Raw genomic sequence first — 19,667 nt, forward strand, 5'->3', positions numbered from 1 at the left:
AACCATTACTGCTTAGTTTATTCAAGATTAGATTGCTCAGATTTTCATTTAACTAACTAACTTTTCATTGAAACAAACTGTAGCTAAACATTTTGTCTGCCTAAGGCCTAATACATTATTAACACATTGCTGGCAATGGGATTTTCTAACAAAATTCTAACACATGTCATACATGCTGCAGCAAAAAGTGCAAACCCCAGGAACTACTCCTATGCAAACCTCATCAAATCAATGGAGATTGAGCCAGAGCAATGTAATATTTTAATACTCCATTGCGAATCCTAACAATTTCAATGAAAGTTGTGCAGCAGCTACTCTGACTGGATTGAATTCAAATTAGCACCTCTAAAGAAATATAGCATTTCAGAATAAATTGGCAGTTTGTATTTTTGATTTCTCCCCTAAATTACATGATCTGAATCTATTTTAAAGAACATTTCAACATTTGGTTATTTTTCCAGCTGGCTCACTGCACTTTTGGAGAGAATTTCATTCCAAAAGTTTGGAATTTTGGGTCCTTAACACACAAACAATGCACACTTGTGACATCTCAGTTTGGGGGTTCAGAATAATTCCTTGGCAATCATTTGGCTTAAAAGTTTTTTAAGTTTTGAAAAAGGTAAGCAGAATACTAATGCATCTTGCATGAATACGTCAAAGTATATTTAAAGCAGGTTCCTTGGTATCCTCCTTAAAAAATCTGCATACTTTCCCATACATATATGTGTTTAGGAATTGCAAGCAAAAATTAGAATAGGTTTTCAAGACCAAAGGGCACAATCCACCAAAGTAATCCTGCTTAACTGTGTAATCCTACACATCTGCTGTGTTCCCCTGAGTTCAATAGTTTATTCCTATATAACTGGGCATACAATCAGAATCCTAAGCACACCTAGTAGGGAGGAAATCCCATTGGATACAGTGGATCTAACTTTCATAGAATCATGCACCGGATTGGACATTCAATCCCATTCAATCCAATGGAATAATTCAATGTGTTTAAATATCTCTCTTTCAAATCAAAGCGACTTTAAAGTGCTTACCTTTGGCTGAATACTGTTCATCTTATGTTATGTTATGAAGAATTATACAAAAGATAAACACAGAAAAAGCACATTAATAATAATGGTAACTCCAACCTTATAAAATGCAATCAAATCTACATGAATATTAGCATGAATGTTAGAATAAACTACATGCAGACCTTTCATTTCCAAAAAATTAAATTAAATGGGATCTTACAAAGAGAGTCCTATATATCTTTCCAAGAAAGCCATTACAACAAACACTGCAATAAGACACAAAAAGAAGTTCAGTGACAGCATTTGCTTTACTGTAATGACTCTGGAATCTGTTCAGCTAGGCAAGAACTTTGCTTTTAAAAATATATCAACTAAAAACTCCAACTAAAAACTCCAGCTATTTTTGGCTCTTTAACATTCCAGTCCTAAACTTGTTATTCATAAAGTTCTTTGAATTTCAAGGGAATTAATTTCTTCATAAGTGTGCTTGGCATCAGAAACGTAACAATTTTCTGTATCTGAAGAATTTCACTGTATCTGAAGAAGTGTGCATGCACACGAAAGCTCATACCAAAATAAAAACTTAGTTGGTCTTTAAGGTGCTACTGAAGGAATTTTTTTATTTTACTTCGATCCAGACCAACACGGCTACCTACCTGTAACCAGAACTATGGAAGGCACCACATTGAGCCGCATGAAATGGAAGTCCATCAACCTCACCAAGAAACTTGCCCAGGTACAAACTGACATCCTCTTTCTATCTAAATGCAAAAACCTGGACATTGTACCTAAGGGTCTTAGAATTAAGAACCCTCTTCAATCAACTTATCCCACAGAATATGCCAGAAAACTATGCCACACTTTATCTAAGAAACTGCTGAAACATCTTATCGGCGTTCTGTATTCCAAACAGAAGTTAATAAAGGAGGAACTCTCTGCACTGGAGAACTCCATCAGGAATCACCCGGCCTGGCAGAAGTTCCACAAGGAAAAACAAACCATTTACCACTCTCAACTGGAGTTACTGAAGAACCAGAAAAATAAAAAACTCTGCAACCTTTCCAACCTACAGGCCACCAATCAAAACAAGATCAACAACATTGTCAATCTTTCACAGCAAACACTCAGCCCAGCTGAGGAATCCGTCCTTTCACGGGGACTATCATTCTGCCCTGCCAAATCCCAACACATGATTCAGTTCTGCGGGGACCTGGAAGCATTTTTCCGCCGTTTACGCCTGAAGGAGTATTTTCATCACACACAAGAACAAGACAAAGTAGAACAAACTACATCCCCACAACACAACACCTCTCAACTTACTGGGGAACAACCATCACCCTCCAAACGCATCAATGAACAGAACATTGACCACCAACTACCACCGAAAAGAAGTTACACAAAAAGGGACTCCACATGGACCCCTCCTGATGGACGCAATACCACACTAGATCTGTACATCGAATGCTTCCGCCACAGAATCCAAACGGATGTGACCAGAAAACACCATCGCTTACAACAAAATCTAAACCATGCTGAAAGGAGAGCCATAGAAAATCTCAGGAACAACCCAGACATTATAATTAAAGAGGCAGACAAGGGTGGAGCTGTCGTCATCATGAACAAAACTGATTACATCCAAGAGGCCCACAGACAACTTTCCAATACTGCCTTTTACATGAAATTGGACTCAGACCCCACACAAGCATACAAAAAAGAACTGAACAAGATTATTAAGGAGCTACCCCTACACATCCAAGAACAGATCCTCACAAACACACCAGCAGAACCTCGGCCAGGAACTTTCTATCTTCTACCCAAAATACACAAACCAGGAAACCCAGGACGCCCCATCATCTCAGGTATTGGCACCATTACAGTGGGTGTTTCCGGCTATATGGACTCTGTTCTGAAACCATATGCTATCAGTGCTCCCAGCTACGTACGTGACACCACAGATTTTCTGAGGAAAATACAATATTTGAACAATCTTCCTAACAATACTATACTAGCCACTATGGATGTGGAATCTCTATATACCAACATCCCACACAATGATGGTTTACAAGCCATAAGGAACACCATTTCAGATAAAACCACAGCGGACTTTGCTACCAAACTCTGCCACTTTGTCCTTACCCACAACCACTTCAAATTTGGTGATGACCTGTTCCTCCAGATCAGCGGCACAGCCATGGGCACCCGCATGGCCCCACAGTATGCCAACATCTTCATGGCAGATTTAGAACAACGTTTCCTTAACTCCTACCCACTCAAACCTCTCCTGTACCTGCGATACATTGACGATATTTTTATTATCTGGACACATGGACAACAGACCCTGGAAACCTTCCACCAGACATTCAATGACTTTCACCCCACCATCAACCTAACAATGAACCAATCTATGCAAGAAATACATTTTTTGGACACTACTCTAAAAATACAGGATGGACGTATAGACACCACCTTATACAGAAAACCAACTGACCGACAAACATATCTACATGCTTCTAGCTACCATCCCAAACATACCAAACAATCCATCGTATACAGCCAGGCCTTACGTTACAACCGCATCTGTTCCAACTCTACAGACAGAGAATCTCACCTAAGAGATCTACAGCAAACCTTTTTAGAACTAAAATATCCACCTGATGAAGTTAAACAACAGATCAACAGAGCCAGACAGATACCTAGAGAGAACCTGCTGCAAGACAGACCCAAAAAAGAAAATAACAGAACACCACTAGTCATCACATACAGCTCCCAAGCTAAAACAGTACAACGCATCATCAGAGATCTACAGCCTCTCCTGGACAATGACCGCTCCCTTTCTCAAGCTCTGGGAGGAAGACCTTTCATTGCCTACAGACAGCCACCCAATCTTAAACAACTCCTCACCCACAATAATACAACCACCAGACTTAACATGGACACTGGTACCAGAGCCTGCAATAAACCCAGATGCCAACTTTGCTGCCACATACACCCAGACAACACCATTACTGGCCCCAACAACATCCAACATACCATCTCAGGACTATTTAATTGCTCATCCTCTAACATTGTGTATGCCATCAAATGCCAACAGTGCCCTTCAGCTCTCTATATTGGACAAACAGGCCAAACCCTACGCCAAAGGATAAATGGACATAAATCTGACATCAGGAACCAGAAGACAGAAAAACCAGTAGGAGAACACTTCAATCTCCCAGGACATTCTATACAAGATCTCAAAGTAGCTGTCTTACTACAAAAGAATTTCAGAAATAGACTGGAAAGAGAAGTTGCTGAATTGCAACTTATCACCAAGCTCAAAACCATGGAGGGACCTGGTTTGAACAGAGATATCGGGTTCTTATCTCATTATACATGATAAGCGATCTTCAGCCATCCCAACCCTTGCTTTTTCATGCAAAACCATTTGCAGTCGTTTGCGGTCATCAACAGCTATCAGTCAGTCAATCACCCATTTCCACCACCCTTCTGAGTGATCCCCCCTCCCCATCCCCACCCCTCCCCACCCCTTCTCTACATAAGTGCCTGGAAACTTCCATTTCACTGTATCTGAAGAAGTGTGCATGCACACGAAAGCTCATACCAAAATAAAAACTTAGTTGGTCTTTAAGGTGCTACTGAAGGAATTTTTTTGTAACAATTTTCTATGTACATTCAGGATCTGCATAAAGATTTTTTAACACAGTCATGGGCTTGTTTTGCAATATATATATATATATATATATATATATATATATATATATATATATATATATAACAGCTGGTGGCACAACTGAACAATCTCATATTTCAAAAAAAGTTCATCAACTATTTATGCTAAGTGAAAAGGACCCATACTAGACTGTCATAACTCTGAACCAGTAATGAAGGAAAGAAATGGAATAATTCAAGGCCTAGTTGACAAGATATTTGTGTATTTGTTGGTTCAAACTTAGGAATAAACCATTCCACTCCTGTGTCATAAAGTTAAAGACTGTGTTAAGAGAAAATTACTCTGTACTGTATCTAATTGCATAACTAAAATCACACTAAATAAAAAAATTCCTTCAGTAGCACCTTAAAGACCAACTAAGTTTTTATTTTGGTATGAGCTTTCGTGTGCATGCACACTTCTTCAGATACACTGGAAACAGAAGTGGTTTCAAGTGTATCTGAAGAAGTGTGCATGCACACGAAAGCTCATACCAAAATAAAAACTTAGTTGGTCTTTAAGGTGCTACTGAAGGAATATTTTTTATTTTGCTTCGACTCAGACCAACACGGCTACCTACCTGCAACTAAAATCACACTGAATCTGATCTTCAGTCATTGTTAAACTACTTAATTCAATAAACTCAAACTCAAGCAAATAAATTGTGGGGCTTTTTCTACCAGTTATCTCAATCAACAGAACAGAACCTACTTAACCCAAAACTTTCCTCATCCTGAGTGATCAGGTCAAATTGCATTCCCTGCCATCATCAAACAATTTTACAGAATCCATTACAATTTGCTCCTGAAGTATACAATTCGCTAATTTCACAAGTGTCTTTCGAAAGTTATACTATATGCCCAAAACTGTTTCCAGGCACTAAAACAAATTGCCATCTTTCTAGCTGCATGTCTTCAAGCAAAGACTGGTGCCTCCAAGCTGAACATTGTGGGTTTTCCCTGTTGTCAACAATTGAAAGGAAACATGCTAAGTAAAGGAGGAATCATTGAAAACAAATGCTGCTGCTTTAAGAAAACACAAAACACTATTTTACATCAATATTGAAACTATATCATTTCACAGCGGATATAGGAATATATATCAGAGGGGATCCCTTTTAAAAGTTATCATTTGCAATGTATTATAAAGGTGAAAGAAAGAAAAGCTTATACCCTCAAACCAGTTTTTTTGAATAAAAACAACTGTCCAGCTTGATCCTAAAAGCTTAAAGTCAATGAGAACTTTTATTCTGCAAATGTATGCCATTTTAAAAAAAACTTAGAATCTTCCCCCCGCCCCTGCACACTCATCCCCATCTTCCAACCTTACTAAACATACAAAATTCAAATACCGTATTATCCTATATGTATAAAGACAAAACACTGTGGTGGCTTCTTTAAGAAAGGCTGCTATTTCCCAAACCAGTGATGGACGAATTTTAATATACCGCCGCTTTAAAACAAAACAAAACAAAACAAAAAAGCCCAAGCGACTTTTAATAATCTTCTAAGTTTGAACACCGAAAACTTCTGAGTTTTTTTCTGTATCCCAAGATGGTTTTCTTTCCTGAAGCTCAAGCCGAGAAAGCAGACAAAAGAAGCCGATTTGACTGAACAGTGCCAAGTCTTGCCTTTTTTCCCCTTTCTTCAGCTCGCTCGCTTGCTTGCAGCATGGCAACCTTCCCAAACAGTCTTGGCAGAGCTCCAGCCTGTGCCAGGCTGTTGGAAGTTCTTGTTTCCAATAGATGCCCTTTGCAAGTCAATATATAATATAAATATATATATATATATATATATATATATATATATATATATATATATATATTCACACACACACACATATACGTGTACGTGTGTGTGTGTGTGTGTGTGTGTGTGTGTGTGTTTACTTAGCCAAAATTGTTGGTTAGAAACCAAATCCTGGCACCAGCATCGCTTCATCCTGCCAAATCGCCTTACAGCCTTCATGGTTTTGTACACTGCACAATGGTAACAAAAACATTTTACTCAGTAGTCCTGGAGAACTGGATGCAATGCGCACCATTCAGCGATAAGAAATGTGTTCTCTATAAACGTCTGCAAGCAATACCTAAAGATGCCAAGCTTCTTTCGAAGGAGGTTCTACCCATAACATTAAGAAGCATGGAATACTGCATTAATATCAGGCTGACTGGTGATAATGGGGAAAGCGCCACTATGGAAACAGACCTAAATCATGGCTAAAACTGAAATTATAATCATTTTGTTCTCAGAGAAAATACAAGCTATGTTAATTCCCCCCCCTTGTGTCTCATCTTGTCAGATATCTTGTCAGGTGGAACCAGAGACAATGGGTGGTCAGACCACAACACACAACAAGGCATTGAATTGGGACCAGTTCATAAAAAGTGCTTCCCTCTCCTACAAATGCCTGGTGACACTATGCTAGCATTGAAAAGGAACTCTTAAAGGGATCTTGCTGTCCATTTGCAAACATTTCTTCTTCTTCTTCTTCTTTTTACAACAAAAACAGTATCAGGCACACCTAATTATTATCCACCCCAAACCACGATTCCGATGTTACAGTTAAAACACACTCCTACAGAAGGCAGCGATGGCCACTAACTTAAGGTAAAGGTAAAGGGACCCCTGACAACTTCACACAGACAACTTCACACAGCACTTCAAGTAGCTGTAAGACAGCATGAGAGACAATATTTGGGGGAGCACAAAGGACAATTCCCAAGGGGAGAAGAAACCATGCCACTAAAATTCATATCTCCAATTCCCAACACACAAGTGTAGTTGAGAAGGAATCATAGAATCATAGAGTTGGAAGAGACCACAAGGGCCATCCAGTCCAACCCCCTGCCAAGCAGGAAACACCATCAAAGCATTCTTGACATATGCCTGTCAAGCCTCTGCTTAAAGACCTCCAAAGAAGGAGACTCCACCACACTCCTTGGTAGCAAATTCCACTGCCGAACAGCTCTTACTGTCAGGAAGTTCTTCCTAATGTTTAGGTGGAATCTTCTTTCTTGAAGTTTTAATCCATTGCTCCGTGTCCGCTTCTCTGGAGCAGCAGAAAACAATCTTTCTCCCTCCTCCATATGACATCCTTTCATATATTTGAACATGGCTATCATATCACCCCTTAACCTTCTCTTCTCCAGGCTAAACATACCCAGCTCCCTAAGCCGTTCCTCATAAGGCATAGTTTCCAGGCCTTTGACCATTTTGGTTGCCCTCTTCTGGACACGTTCCAGCTTGTCAGTATCCTTCTTGAACTGTGGTGCCCAGAACTGGACACAGTACTCCAGGTGAGGTCTGACCAGAGCAGAATACAGTGGTACTATTACTTCCCTTGATCTAGATGCTATACTCCTATTGATGCAGCCCAGAATTGCATTGGCTTTTTTAGCTGCTGCATCACACTGCTGACTCATGTTAAGTTTGTGGTCTACCAAGACTCCTAGATCCTTTTCACATGTACTGCTCTCAAGCCAGGTGTCACCCATCCTGTATTTGTGCCTTTCATTTTTTTTTTTTGCCCAAGTGTAGTACCTTACATTTCTCCTTGTTAAAATTCATCTTGTTTGCTTTGGGCCCAGTTGTCTAATGTGTTAAGGTCATTTTGAAGTGTGATCCTGTCCTCTGGGGTATTAGCCACCCCTCCCAATTTGGTGTCATCTGCAAACTTGCTCAGGATGCCCTCAAGCCCACCATCCAAGTCATTGATAAAGATGTTGAACAAGACTGGGCCCAAGACAGAACCCTGTGGCACCCCACTAGTCACTACTCTCCAGGATGAGGAGGAGCCATTGATGAGCACCCTTTGGGTTCGGTCAGTAAGGCAGTTACAAATCCACTGAATGGTAGTATTGTCTAGCCCGCATTTTACCAGCTTCTTTACAAGACCATGGCTGATGGTATCAGAAGCCACCAAAAAGACAAGACCGTTAGCAGGGTCATCTTCTTCTCTCCTTCTCTCAGTACAGATAATCAGGTACTGACTTGTATGTAGCTAATATGTATGTACCGTACTTTTCCATGTATAAGACGAGGGGTGTTTTTTTACTGAAAAATTATGTTAAAAATTGGGGCTCGTTTTATACATGGATAGTGCATAGGGGGGCCCAGTTCCAGTTCCGGTCGCAGGAATGGCTGACCCTTTTTCCATCTTTCCGACCTTCATAAGGAATTTGGCGGTTGCTAGGGGAGTAAATGGCAACCTCCCCACCTCTCCGGGGGTTACGGAGAGGGCCGCAGGCCCGCAGATGCCCCTAAACCCACCCCGACTGTTCAAGGGGCGGGGGGGGGCAAGGGCTAAAAGCACTTATGGAGGAGCGGAGCTCCCCGGACGCCGACCTGCGTAGCGGGATCTCCATGATCAAAGAAGATAATTGGGCTTAAATTCATGGACGTGCTTCAAAAAGGAAGGGCAGAAGCTCTGTTTATTGCCAAGGAATTTTCGCTGCTGAGCGTGAGGAGTGAGGGAGTATAACATCGGCAAGAAAGATTGATTGGGACACCACGAGAAGGGAAGTGAGTCTTCTTTATTCTTTCATACACTCTACGAGTTATTTTATACCTTCCCGGACGTGATGTCCTGTTTGTTTGGAACAAATGAGAAATGGAACTTAACTGTGTGAGTTAGACTCTATAAAACTATTGATATGATATGGTTAGAAGCTGTAAAACCGTTGAAGAGAGGGCCTCCCCTCCAACTGGACAATCGGAGTGCGGCTGGAAGCGTTTGGATTTATGAGGTGTGACGCACTTGGAATTTGAACAGCGATCTGAAGTTAAGTTCAGCTATGGGGCAAGGAGAGCTATAAATCTGTTAAGAGTTTCTACATAATGTGACAGCTGTGCCTATGCCCGGAAAGCTGTAAATTTTACTATGATCGTCTGCAAAAAAAAAACGTCGAGAAGAAAACGAAAGTGATCTGAGCTTTTCAAGATGGCGCTGTTTTGTGTTGAAAGACCTACGCAAGAAGAAAGCACTCCAGACAAAGAGGATTTAGGGGGATTTAGGGGGAGGCCGGACTGATTAAAACTCACACAGGAGAATGAATATATGGGAAATCTCATTTGATGCTTATTTCAGCAGCGGTGGAAAAATCGGATGAATGGATGAAAGAAGAAAATATTTTAGTGATTGCAGGGGAAGATCGAGATTATCATGGATTATGAGTGACTATTTGGACTTTAGAATAAAGACGGCAGTAGGCAGTTGCGAGAAAACCCCAATTTTTTGAAGCATGGGAACTCCAAAATTGTATATGATTTGGTATAATATTCGGTTTAATTGATATGGATTTGTATAATTTGGAATAATGGATGTGATATAGTTGTATTTTAATTGGAAAATTAATAAAAATAGATTGTAAAAAAAAAAAAGATAGTGCATAGGGGGGATGTGGTATTGGTTTCTGCCACGATGTGGAAATTGCCAGTGACTATTTGCTGTGTTATTGGTGGCTGCGGCAAGGGCTGGTATTGATTGGCTGTCGCTGTAGCATTAGGGTGGGTGAATGGTGGCTTGTGCCAGCGCGGGGACATATTTTAGGTGGCTTTTGCAACGTGTGCGGGTGAGCGATTTCCTACAACGCCCCCCTAAAAAAGCTCAACAACTCAGGGCGATCTCCTCCCATTTTCTTAATTTTGCGTCCCCAAAAATAGGGGGCATCTTATACACAGGGGGTGTTATGCACAGAAAAAATACGATAAGCCACTCTGGGAGCCTTTTCAGCTGAAGAGTGGGGCACAAATGCTAATAATAATAGTAATAATAGTAACAAATTGTCCAGAAAAGCAAAGTAAGTTTCCATCTTCAAACCATGCATAGAAGTAGCCTTTTACTAGGATCCCTGGGGAAGGATAGGCTGCTGGCTGCCACAGGAGAGCCACAGTTGAAACTGAACAGTGTGCCCAAGTCATAGCACCCTCAGAAGGGTGGCAAGCAGCTCACTGATATAGCAGAGATAGGTTATTTGAGGTCCCTGCAGGAGCCACTCATACAAAGATTGGTAGCTTCAAGAACACTGTCCAACCATCTCGTCCTGTGTCATCCCCTTCTCCTAGTGCCCTCAATCTTTCCCAACATGAGGGTCAAAAGCACCATAATTCAAAAGCATCAATTCTTTGGTGATCAGCCTTCTTTATGGTCCACCACTAGGAGAAGGGGACGACAGGACAAGATGGTTGGACAGTGTTCTCGAAGCTACGAACATGAGTTTGACCAAACTGCGGGAGGCAGTGCAAGACAGGAGTGCCTGGCGTGCTATGGTCCATGGGGTCACGAAGAGTCGGACACGACTAAACGACTAAACAACAACAACAATGGTCCAGCACTCACTTACAGTGCTAGCATGGTCTTTTCCAGGGAGTCTTCTCTTCTCATGAGGTGGCCAAAGTATTGGAGCCTTAAGAGTTTAAGGCTCTTTAATACAGAGTTTAAGGCTCTTTAATCACAGCCCCACTGTCTTACCTATAGGGACACAGGAAGCTGTGTTATACCAAGTCAGACTAGCAGTACCCCTAGTTCAATAGTGTACACTGATTTGACAGTGGCTCTCCAGGGTTTCAGATAGGGAGTCTTTTACAGTCCTAGCTGGTGATGCTGCAAAGGAGATGCTCTACTACTGAGCTATAGACCTTGCCCAATAAAAGCAGATATTAAAAACCAGGGCTTGTTGTTAGCCTCCTGCTAACAAATTAATTCTTTTATGTATTCCAAATGTTTGTATTCCAAAACATGCACTGAAGGCAAAAACCATTAAAGACTGCCAAACTTTATGCCTGAAGGGTAGGTAAGCATTTACATTTCACCCTATAGTGGTGGTAAAGCTTCTGACAGCTAATTTTAAAATCTGCTAAACCTCAGTAGGCTTAGAAAATGTTGAAACCGTACATGCACACATAGCAGGGAAGAAGTCCCCTTGAATTCAGTGGGATTTTCAGTGAAGCTTAGGGCTTCACTGGAACAATGTACATTTGGCTACCTATCAGCACTGTTGTTGGTGTCCAGCTCATCGTGACCCCATGGACCAGAACACACCAGGCACTCCTGTCTTCCACTGCGTCCCGCAGTTTGGTTAGACTCATGTTGGTAGCTTCGAGAACACTGTCCAGCCATCTCGTCCTCTGTCGTCCCCTTCTCCTTGTGCCCTCCATCTTTCCCAACATCAGGTCTTCTCCAGGGAGTCTTCTCTTCTCATGAGGTGGCCAAAGTATATTCTACATTTGTGTGGAAACTAGCTGCAGACCTTGCACAACTTGCAGGTGAGTTGAGCTAGTTTTTGTTTTGACTAAGTCAAGCCAGCTCAGCCCTTGGGAAACTTCTGATACCATAGCCTGGGAAACCACAGAGGAGGAGGAGGAAATGAGCAGACCAACCACAAAGTGGAAATATCACTTTCAAAGCAGGAAAAAGAGAAATGAGCCTGGAAATGAGCTGCCTAAATAGCTAGAGCTGGTTGATCCACAGTGCTAGGCTCAGTTAATGTAAGGATCTTTTATTATTATTCATTAGCAGCTCTGCATACCAAAGGAGTGACTCAGGTCTGTGAAGTGGCAGCACTTCTATTCACAGCAGCAGACATCAGGTCCATACTGATAACCGCAAGTGAACAGAGTTTCTTCATCCCTGGGGTATGGGGAAAGCGGAGACTCTCTCAAGGGAGAATTTGAATAAAAAGAAGGAATCAAACCCAGTAACCGCGGTGGACAAGGCATATTATAATGTTATCTCTGGCACAGCTATTTTGTTAATGATAACCTCAGAAAAGCTTTTGGTATGGTTTGTTAAGCCGTATCACAAATTCATCCCTCAATTGCAGTACATGAAACACTGTCCTTTAAAAAAATGTAAACACAACCTTTGGGAAATTGGAGATAACAGATCCTTTTAAGATATTCTCCCTCTTTGGCGTACATAACCGTTTTATTCATGGATGAACGTTTTCCACAGGTTCCTGAAAGGCTGGTCTTGCTGCCACTGTTAATAAACTATAGAAGCTATAGGACTGCACCTTCATCCCCAGTACAGGACCAGATTTTCAGCAATAAGGGATTTTACACCAGTGTTGCTGCATAGGCTTCCTTGCTCAGCAAGGAAGCAGCACACTTTGATAAACCACAGTTTCTCAGCATAATCTGCCTCACAGGGAAGTTGTAAGAAAAATGAAGTAATACTCTGTAAACAATCTTGACATAGACTGCAGGAAATATTTCAAAATTATTACTCTCTGCTCCATAGTCCCCAGGATGTTTTGATAAAGTGTCCAGAAACAGAAGAGGGTAGGGCCAGGTCTTCTGTATCTTTAATTGGCCCACAGAAGAGGGAATTCCGGAAGGTGCAGTTTTCCTAACCGTTCCAAAATTCCCTCTTCTAAATGCATGTTTGTCTAATCCCAGATACAATGTGAAAAACCAATCAGCTGCTGTATTTTACTTGAGGGGCTTCTCAAGCCTTGGCAGCCAGGCACTGAAGAACGCCCTCATGTCAAGTTATTTTGTTCCATAATCTGGAATAAATTCTCAGAGCAACACACAAACATCATTCTCCGAACAAAGATCTTCTCCGTTTTCTTGTGGTCAGGTTCATGAATATGCAATCTGCTGAATACGTCTCTTTTATGTCTTCTTTGCAATCAAGGGATTGCCATTTGGGTAAACGTGTCCACCCCTCAAGTGATGCTGTTCCCCAGCAACCTGCTTTTTATTGCCAGGGGGGACCCTTCTGGCGAGATACCGTGTTTCCCACATTTTAAGACACCGTCTTATTGCTTTTTTCCCTCAAAAAACCACAGGGTGGCTTATTTTTGGTGGCATGTCTTATTTTTTTTTTACGTTATTACAGTTTTTACAGCACCTTAAGGTCTTCTTGGCCGGGCCAGGCTGCTGGCTCGGGGCACTGCTGGGCACTGCGCGCCATGCTGCTGGGCTGTCTGAGCGCTGCTGGGCGCTTTGAGCAGCTGGGCGCTCCGCGCGCTCCAGCAGCCGTTTCCAGGCGGCGGGACGGCGACGGCGAGGCCACTGGCTCTGGCGCTGAGCTCCGGGGCTGCTCGGCGCTCCGCGCGCTCCAGCAGCCGTTTCCGGGCGGCGGGGCGGCGGGGCGGCGGCGGCCGGGTGGAGGCGAGGCCGCTGGCTCTGGCCCTCAGCTCCGGGGCTGCTGGGCGTTCCGCGCGCTCCAGCAGCCATTTCCGGGTGGCGGGGCGGCGGCGGCTGGATGGAGCTGAGGCCGCTTGCTCTGGCGCTCGGCTCCGGGGCTGCTGGGCGCTCCGTGCGCTCCAGCAGCCGTTTCCGGGCGGCGGGACGGCGGCGGCTGGATGGAGCTGAGGCCGCTTGCTCTGGCGCTCGGCTCCGGGGCTGCTGGGCGCTCCGCGCGCTCCAGCAGCTGTTTCCGGGCGGCGGGACGGCGGCGGCCGGATGGAGGCGAGGCCGCTGGCTCTGGCGCTCGGCTCCGGGGCTGCTGGGCGCTCCGCGCGCTCCAGCAGCCATTTCCGGGTGGCGGGGCGGCGGCGGCTGGATGGAGCTGAGGCCGCTTGCTCTGGCGCTCGGCTCCGGGGCTGCTGGGCGCTCCGTGCGCTCCAGCAGCCGTTTCCGGGCGGCGGGACGGCGGCGGCTGGATGGAGCTGAGGCCGCTTGCTCTGGCGCTCGGCTCCGGGGCTGCTGGGCGCTCCGCGCGCTCCAGCAGCTGTTTCCGGGTGGCGGGACGGCGGCGGCCGGATGGAGGCGAGGCCGCTGGCTCTGGCGCTCGGCTCCGGGGCTGCTGGGCGCTCCGCGCGCTCCAGCAGCCGGTTCCGGGCGGCGGAACAGCAGGCCTCCTCGGCCAGGCAGAGGCAGGGCCGCTGGCTCCGGTGCTCCTGGGTGCTCCAAGCTGCTGGGCTAGAAACTAGAAACTGGGCTAGAAGCAACAGAGGCCCGGCCGCTGGCTCAGCTCTCCGCCCGCGCTGCTGCAGGCATGGAGATACACTATGTCTTATTTTCGGGGTATGGCTTATCTTTCGCAAATGCTTAAAATTGCTGCCCTGGCTTACTTTATGACTACGTATTAAAAAGGGGGAAACACGGTACTTTGGCTTACAAGCCCATCTGAATCCTTCTGGGGTGGGGATCCAACTTTGCACAATAAAGCTTCAGGCCCATGCACACCGCAGTGTGAGAGGAATGTTAAGCAGCTTTTGAAGAACTCCAGGGATTGGAGGGGGGGGGCTTTCAGGTGAAAGTGTTGGTTAATGAATATTGTGTGTAGTACTTAGGAGGTGATAAGACAGTGTTGGGTTTTGAGGACTCCCAGGAGCTGTATTTCTCTGACAGCCGGTCAGGCCATCTGAAATGCATACATATTGGATACTGTTCATCTACCATATTGCTTCTTTTCCACGAAGAATTTCCACCTAAGGAACAGCTGCATTATCCCTGCATCATTCACCTGAAGTATGAACACAAAAAAACTAACACATCCCTGTTTCTGGTTGCTGTTGCTATAAATTCCAGTGGAGAATACATTGTAGGGTACAGGCACATTGCACATGAGAGAAAAGTTCTTTTTTAAAAAAGAGGGGGAGGGAACACTATAAACTTCTATTATGCCATCTCATACTCGCCTTTCCTGGAGGGACGCAGGTGGCACTGTGGTCTAAACCACCAAACCTCTTGGGCTTGCCGATTATAAAGTCAGCAGTTCGAATCCACATGACAGGGTGAGCTCCCATTGCTCTGTCCCAGCTCCTGCTGACCTAGCAGTTCGAAACCATACCAGTGCAAGTAAATAAATAGGTACCGCTGCGGTGTGAAAGTAAATGGTGTTTCTGTGCGCGCCGCTCTGACACTTCTCATGGTGTTCCATGCTCCAGAAGCAGTTTAGTCATGCTGGCCACATGACCCAGAAAGCTGTCTGCAGACAAATGCCAGCTCCTTAGGCCTGAAAGCAGACATGAGCATTGCACCCCATAGCCAAATTCAAGTGGACTTAACTGTCCAGGGGTTCTGTATTTTACCTCACCTTTTCTCACCTTTTCTCTAAACTAAAAAGTCCCACATGCTGCAACCTTTCTGCATAGCAGAATCGCTCCATCCACTTGATCACTTGGGTGGTCCTTTTCTGAACCTTTTTCAACTATACAATATCCTTTTTGAGGTGAGGTGACCAGAACTGTACACAATACAGTGGAACCTCGGTTTATGAACACCTCGGTTTATGAATTTTCAGTTTATGAACACCGCGGACCCGTCTGGAACGGATTAATTCATTTTCCATTACTTTCAATGGGAAAGTTCGCTTCAGTTTATGAACGCTTCAGTTTATGAACAGACTTCCAGAACCAATTACACCCATGCTTCAGTTTATGAACGCTTCAGTTTAAGTACTCCGCGGACCCATCTGGAATGGATTAATCCACTTTCCATTACTTTCAATGGGAAAGTTCGCTTCAGTTTATGAACGCTTCAGTTTATGAACACCGCGGACCCATCTGGAACGGATTAATTCATTTTCCATTACTTTCAATGGGAAAGTTCGCTTCAGTTTATGAACGCTTCAGTTTATGAACAGACTTCCGGAACCAATTGTGTTCATAAACCGAGGTACCACTGTACACCAAATGCAGTCGCAGCATAAATTTCTATAACAGCATTATGATATCATTTTGTTGTCAATTCCTCTCCCAATTCCTAGCATGGAATTTGCCTTTCTCACAGCTGCCGCACACTGGGGTTAAATAATAATAATAATAATTTATTATTTATACCCCGCCCATCTGGCTGGGTTTCCTAAGCCACTCTGGGCGGCTTCCAACAGAAGAATAAAATAATCAATTAAAGATTAAAAGCCTCCCTAAACATCGAGGTATCTACCCTGTTTCTCATATTTTAAGACATACCCATAAAATAAGCCATAGCAAGATTTTTAAGCATTCAAGGAATATAAGCCATACCCCGAAAATAAGACATAGTGATAGGCGCAGCAGCAATGCCGGCCGCGGCAGGAAGAGGAGGAAAAAAATAAGACATCCCTTGAAAATAAGCCATAGTGTGTTTTTTTGAGGAAAAAATAAATATAAGACATGTCTTATAATATGAGAAACACGGTACTATGATCCCAAGGTCATGCTCCGAGTCCTAGTCCGTCGCTTCTGGTTCAGTCCCCATGAGCATGCGCAGTAAGCCTGCAACTTATAAAGGGGGCTATGTTCTGCAGCTTGTGCCTAAAGCCAAAATCGTGTATAGTCAAAACCCTCTGGGTTCAATGATGGGTGGGATGCCAATGTCATTTTCCCAGAACCCTGCCCCCTTAAAAAAAACAAAAACTTTTTTGCCCTGTGCATAAATCTGAAATTTAATGTGTTTAAATTGTGGGCTTACTGTATGCCAAATTAAGGGTTCCCTCACCCTGGCATGTATCACTTTACTGTACACTTATTTGCAAAGAACTGCATATGCCATTTTACCACCCACTCACTTGTTTTGAAGAGCTCCCTTCCTGTTTCAATGACCCCGAACAACTTAACAACCCTCTGCAAACTTGGGCCACACCTCTGCTGCCTTCCCAACTACAAGAGAACATTTTATGCAATGTGTCTTTTTAGGTACTTTTCATTAGAGCACGTCTTCTTTTTGCAAATAAAGGGGGAGGAAAGTAGATATTTTATTGTAATGACATTTTTATTTTATGTATAATGGCATTATGGTAACGTATTATTTTTAGATGTTTCTATTTTAGCTGTAAACCACCTTGAGTTCTTGAGGGGAAAAGGCAGGGTATGTATGTACCGTATGTATGTAGGTATGTATGTAAAAGGTAAAGGGACCCCTGACCATTAGGTCCAGTCGTGACCGACTCTGGGGTTGCGCGCTCATCTGGCATTATTGGCCGAGGGAGCCGGCGTATAGCTTCCAGGTCATGTGGCCAGCATGACAAAGCCGCTTCTGGCAAACCAGAGCAGCACACGGAAACGCCGTTTACCTTCCCGCTGTAGCGGTTCCTATTTATCTACTTGCACTTTGACGTGCTTTCGAACTGCTAGGTTGGCAGGAGCTGGGACCAAGCAACGGGAGCTCACCCCGTCACAGGGATTCGAACCTCCGACCTTCTGATCAGCAAGCCCTAGGCTCTGTGGTTTAACCGCAGCGCCACCTGGGTCCCTCAGGTATGTATGTATAAATAAATAAATAAACATTTTCCCCCAACAGTCAGTTGCAACCCTTAACTTTCCAAAGCCAGAGGTGTGCAAGGAAGTATAATTGAAAAACCGCCTTATGCAGGCTGTGAGTGAGATGGAATGCCCTTTATTGGAGCAAAGCCTGGGGACAGCTCAGTCACTAGAGCACGACACTCTCAATATCAGGGTCGTGGGTTCGAGCCCCACGTGGGGAAAATAGATCCCTGCATTGCAAGGGAGTTGGACTAGATGACCCCCGTGGTCCCTTCCAACTCTAAGTGAAAATCATTGCTTCAGTTGCGAAACAGCCGCCTCCACTGCTCCTTAGAAACAGCCAACCTGATGTAACCTATGCACCAAATATAAGACTCCTTGGGTACTCCTCAATTACCTTATTCATTTGGACTGTGACCTTTAATAACACTTTAAGTTCGGGACTGTCCCCTCGCCTTTGATAGAGGTTGTTTCTACGTACATAATAACAAAAATTTCTTAGTTCATTCTGTATTAGTTTATGCATTTTATTATAGCCGGTTACGGTTGTGTATTACCGTAACCTATGCACCGCCTAAGATTGCGGAGACCCTCGCGGAGCATGCGCACTGGGGCTTGGCTTCTCCCTCGGAGAGAGGCGGGAGGCGGGCAAGAGGCGCGCATGCTCCCTCCGAACACCACCGCGAGGTCCCCGACCCACCTCCTCAGGGCGCAGGCGCCGAGCGCGGCCGGGGAGAGCTCGCGCATGCGCCACAGCCTCGAGAATAACTTCTCCCTCACGAGCTACGCTCTCTCACACACATATCCTCAGACCAGCGCCTCGAGGCGCATGCGCGGCCTTCTCCTTCGCTCTGGCTCGAGGCGTCCGGCTCCCCTCAGGAGGCCGCTTTTTAGTCTTCTCTCTCTCTTCCCGCTCACTTACCCAGGAGGCGCACAAGAGTCCGGCTCCGGCCGGGCAGGACCTCTCGTTCACTGGCTGCCTTGAGGGAAGAAGAGGCGGCTTCTCCCATGGCTGCGATAGCTAGGAAGAGTCTGCGGAGACCGACGGAACTCATCGCCCCTCCCCCACCCCATAAACTGGGGCAAAAGGGACGGAAAGGCGGCATCCGTCAGGTGGCGCGCGCATGCGCAGGGACAGAATCCCTGTCGCGAGGCTCGGGGGGTGGGCGGGAGGGCACGTGGTCAGCGGCTGGGCGCGCGCGATGGGGAGTCACGTGCCCCGGAGAGGAAAGGTGCAGTTGCGCACGCGCGAGTGGGAACATTATTTGCTCAACTTAGCTTGCATAATATTGGGGGTTTTCTAACGCCTTAGGGGAGAAAGGGCGGGCAATGGATCAAATTACGTTGCAAATCTCCCCGCGGTGGTTGGTACAGAAATGCAGTTGTTGATCATAAAATTAATTCTCAATAATAAAGTTTCTTGTAATACAATATAGAGTAACATTATAATAATGTTACTCTATATTAATTTATTATGTCTGCTGCATCAGAGGCTAATTAATGGATTCAGGTTGCAAAGAGGGAGATTCCGACCAAATGTTGCCCAAGCAGGTGTGATGGCATGGGTGTAGCCAGGGACCGAACTGAGTTATCTGTGACACAGTTGGTCAGTTAAGTATTTTTATTTTACCTGATTTCGGGAGGCAGCCTCCCCCCCACGCCCATATGTGATGGTAGTAAAAGGTAAAGTAAAAGATAAAGGACCCCTGGACAGCTGAGTCCAATCAAAGGTGGTTATGGGGTTGCGGCACTCATCTCGCTTTCAGGCCAAGGAAGCCGGCGTTTGTCCATAGAC

At 44.6% G+C, this 19,667-nt stretch overlaps 1 protein-coding gene across 4 annotated transcripts in view; it reads right to left on the reverse strand.

The window, feature by feature from the left end:
- MSRA (methionine sulfoxide reductase A) overlaps positions 1-19,036 on the reverse strand; it is a 179,077-nt gene extending 160,041 nt beyond the window's left edge. Inside the window, exon 1 of one of the 4 annotated variants that reach the window (XM_035110866.3) lies at positions 18,795-19,036. In XM_035110866.3, coding sequence (XP_034966757.1) covers positions 18,795-18,978 — 184 coding nt within the window. In that variant the 5' untranslated portion in view covers positions 18,979-19,036. Of the gene's footprint in view, positions 1-6,082; positions 6,470-18,794 lie in introns of those variants that run through there. The other 3 variants (XM_035110867.3, XM_088666940.1, XM_088666942.1) reach the window with 3 other exon arrangements.
- Positions 19,037-19,667: the final 631 nt, after the last annotated feature.

The sequence above is a fragment of the Zootoca vivipara genome, chromosome 3, assembly GCF_965207765.1.
Source record: "Zootoca vivipara chromosome 3, rZooViv2.hap1.1, whole genome shotgun sequence".
Classification (NCBI taxonomy): Eukaryota; Metazoa; Chordata; class Lepidosauria; order Squamata; family Lacertidae; genus Zootoca; species Zootoca vivipara.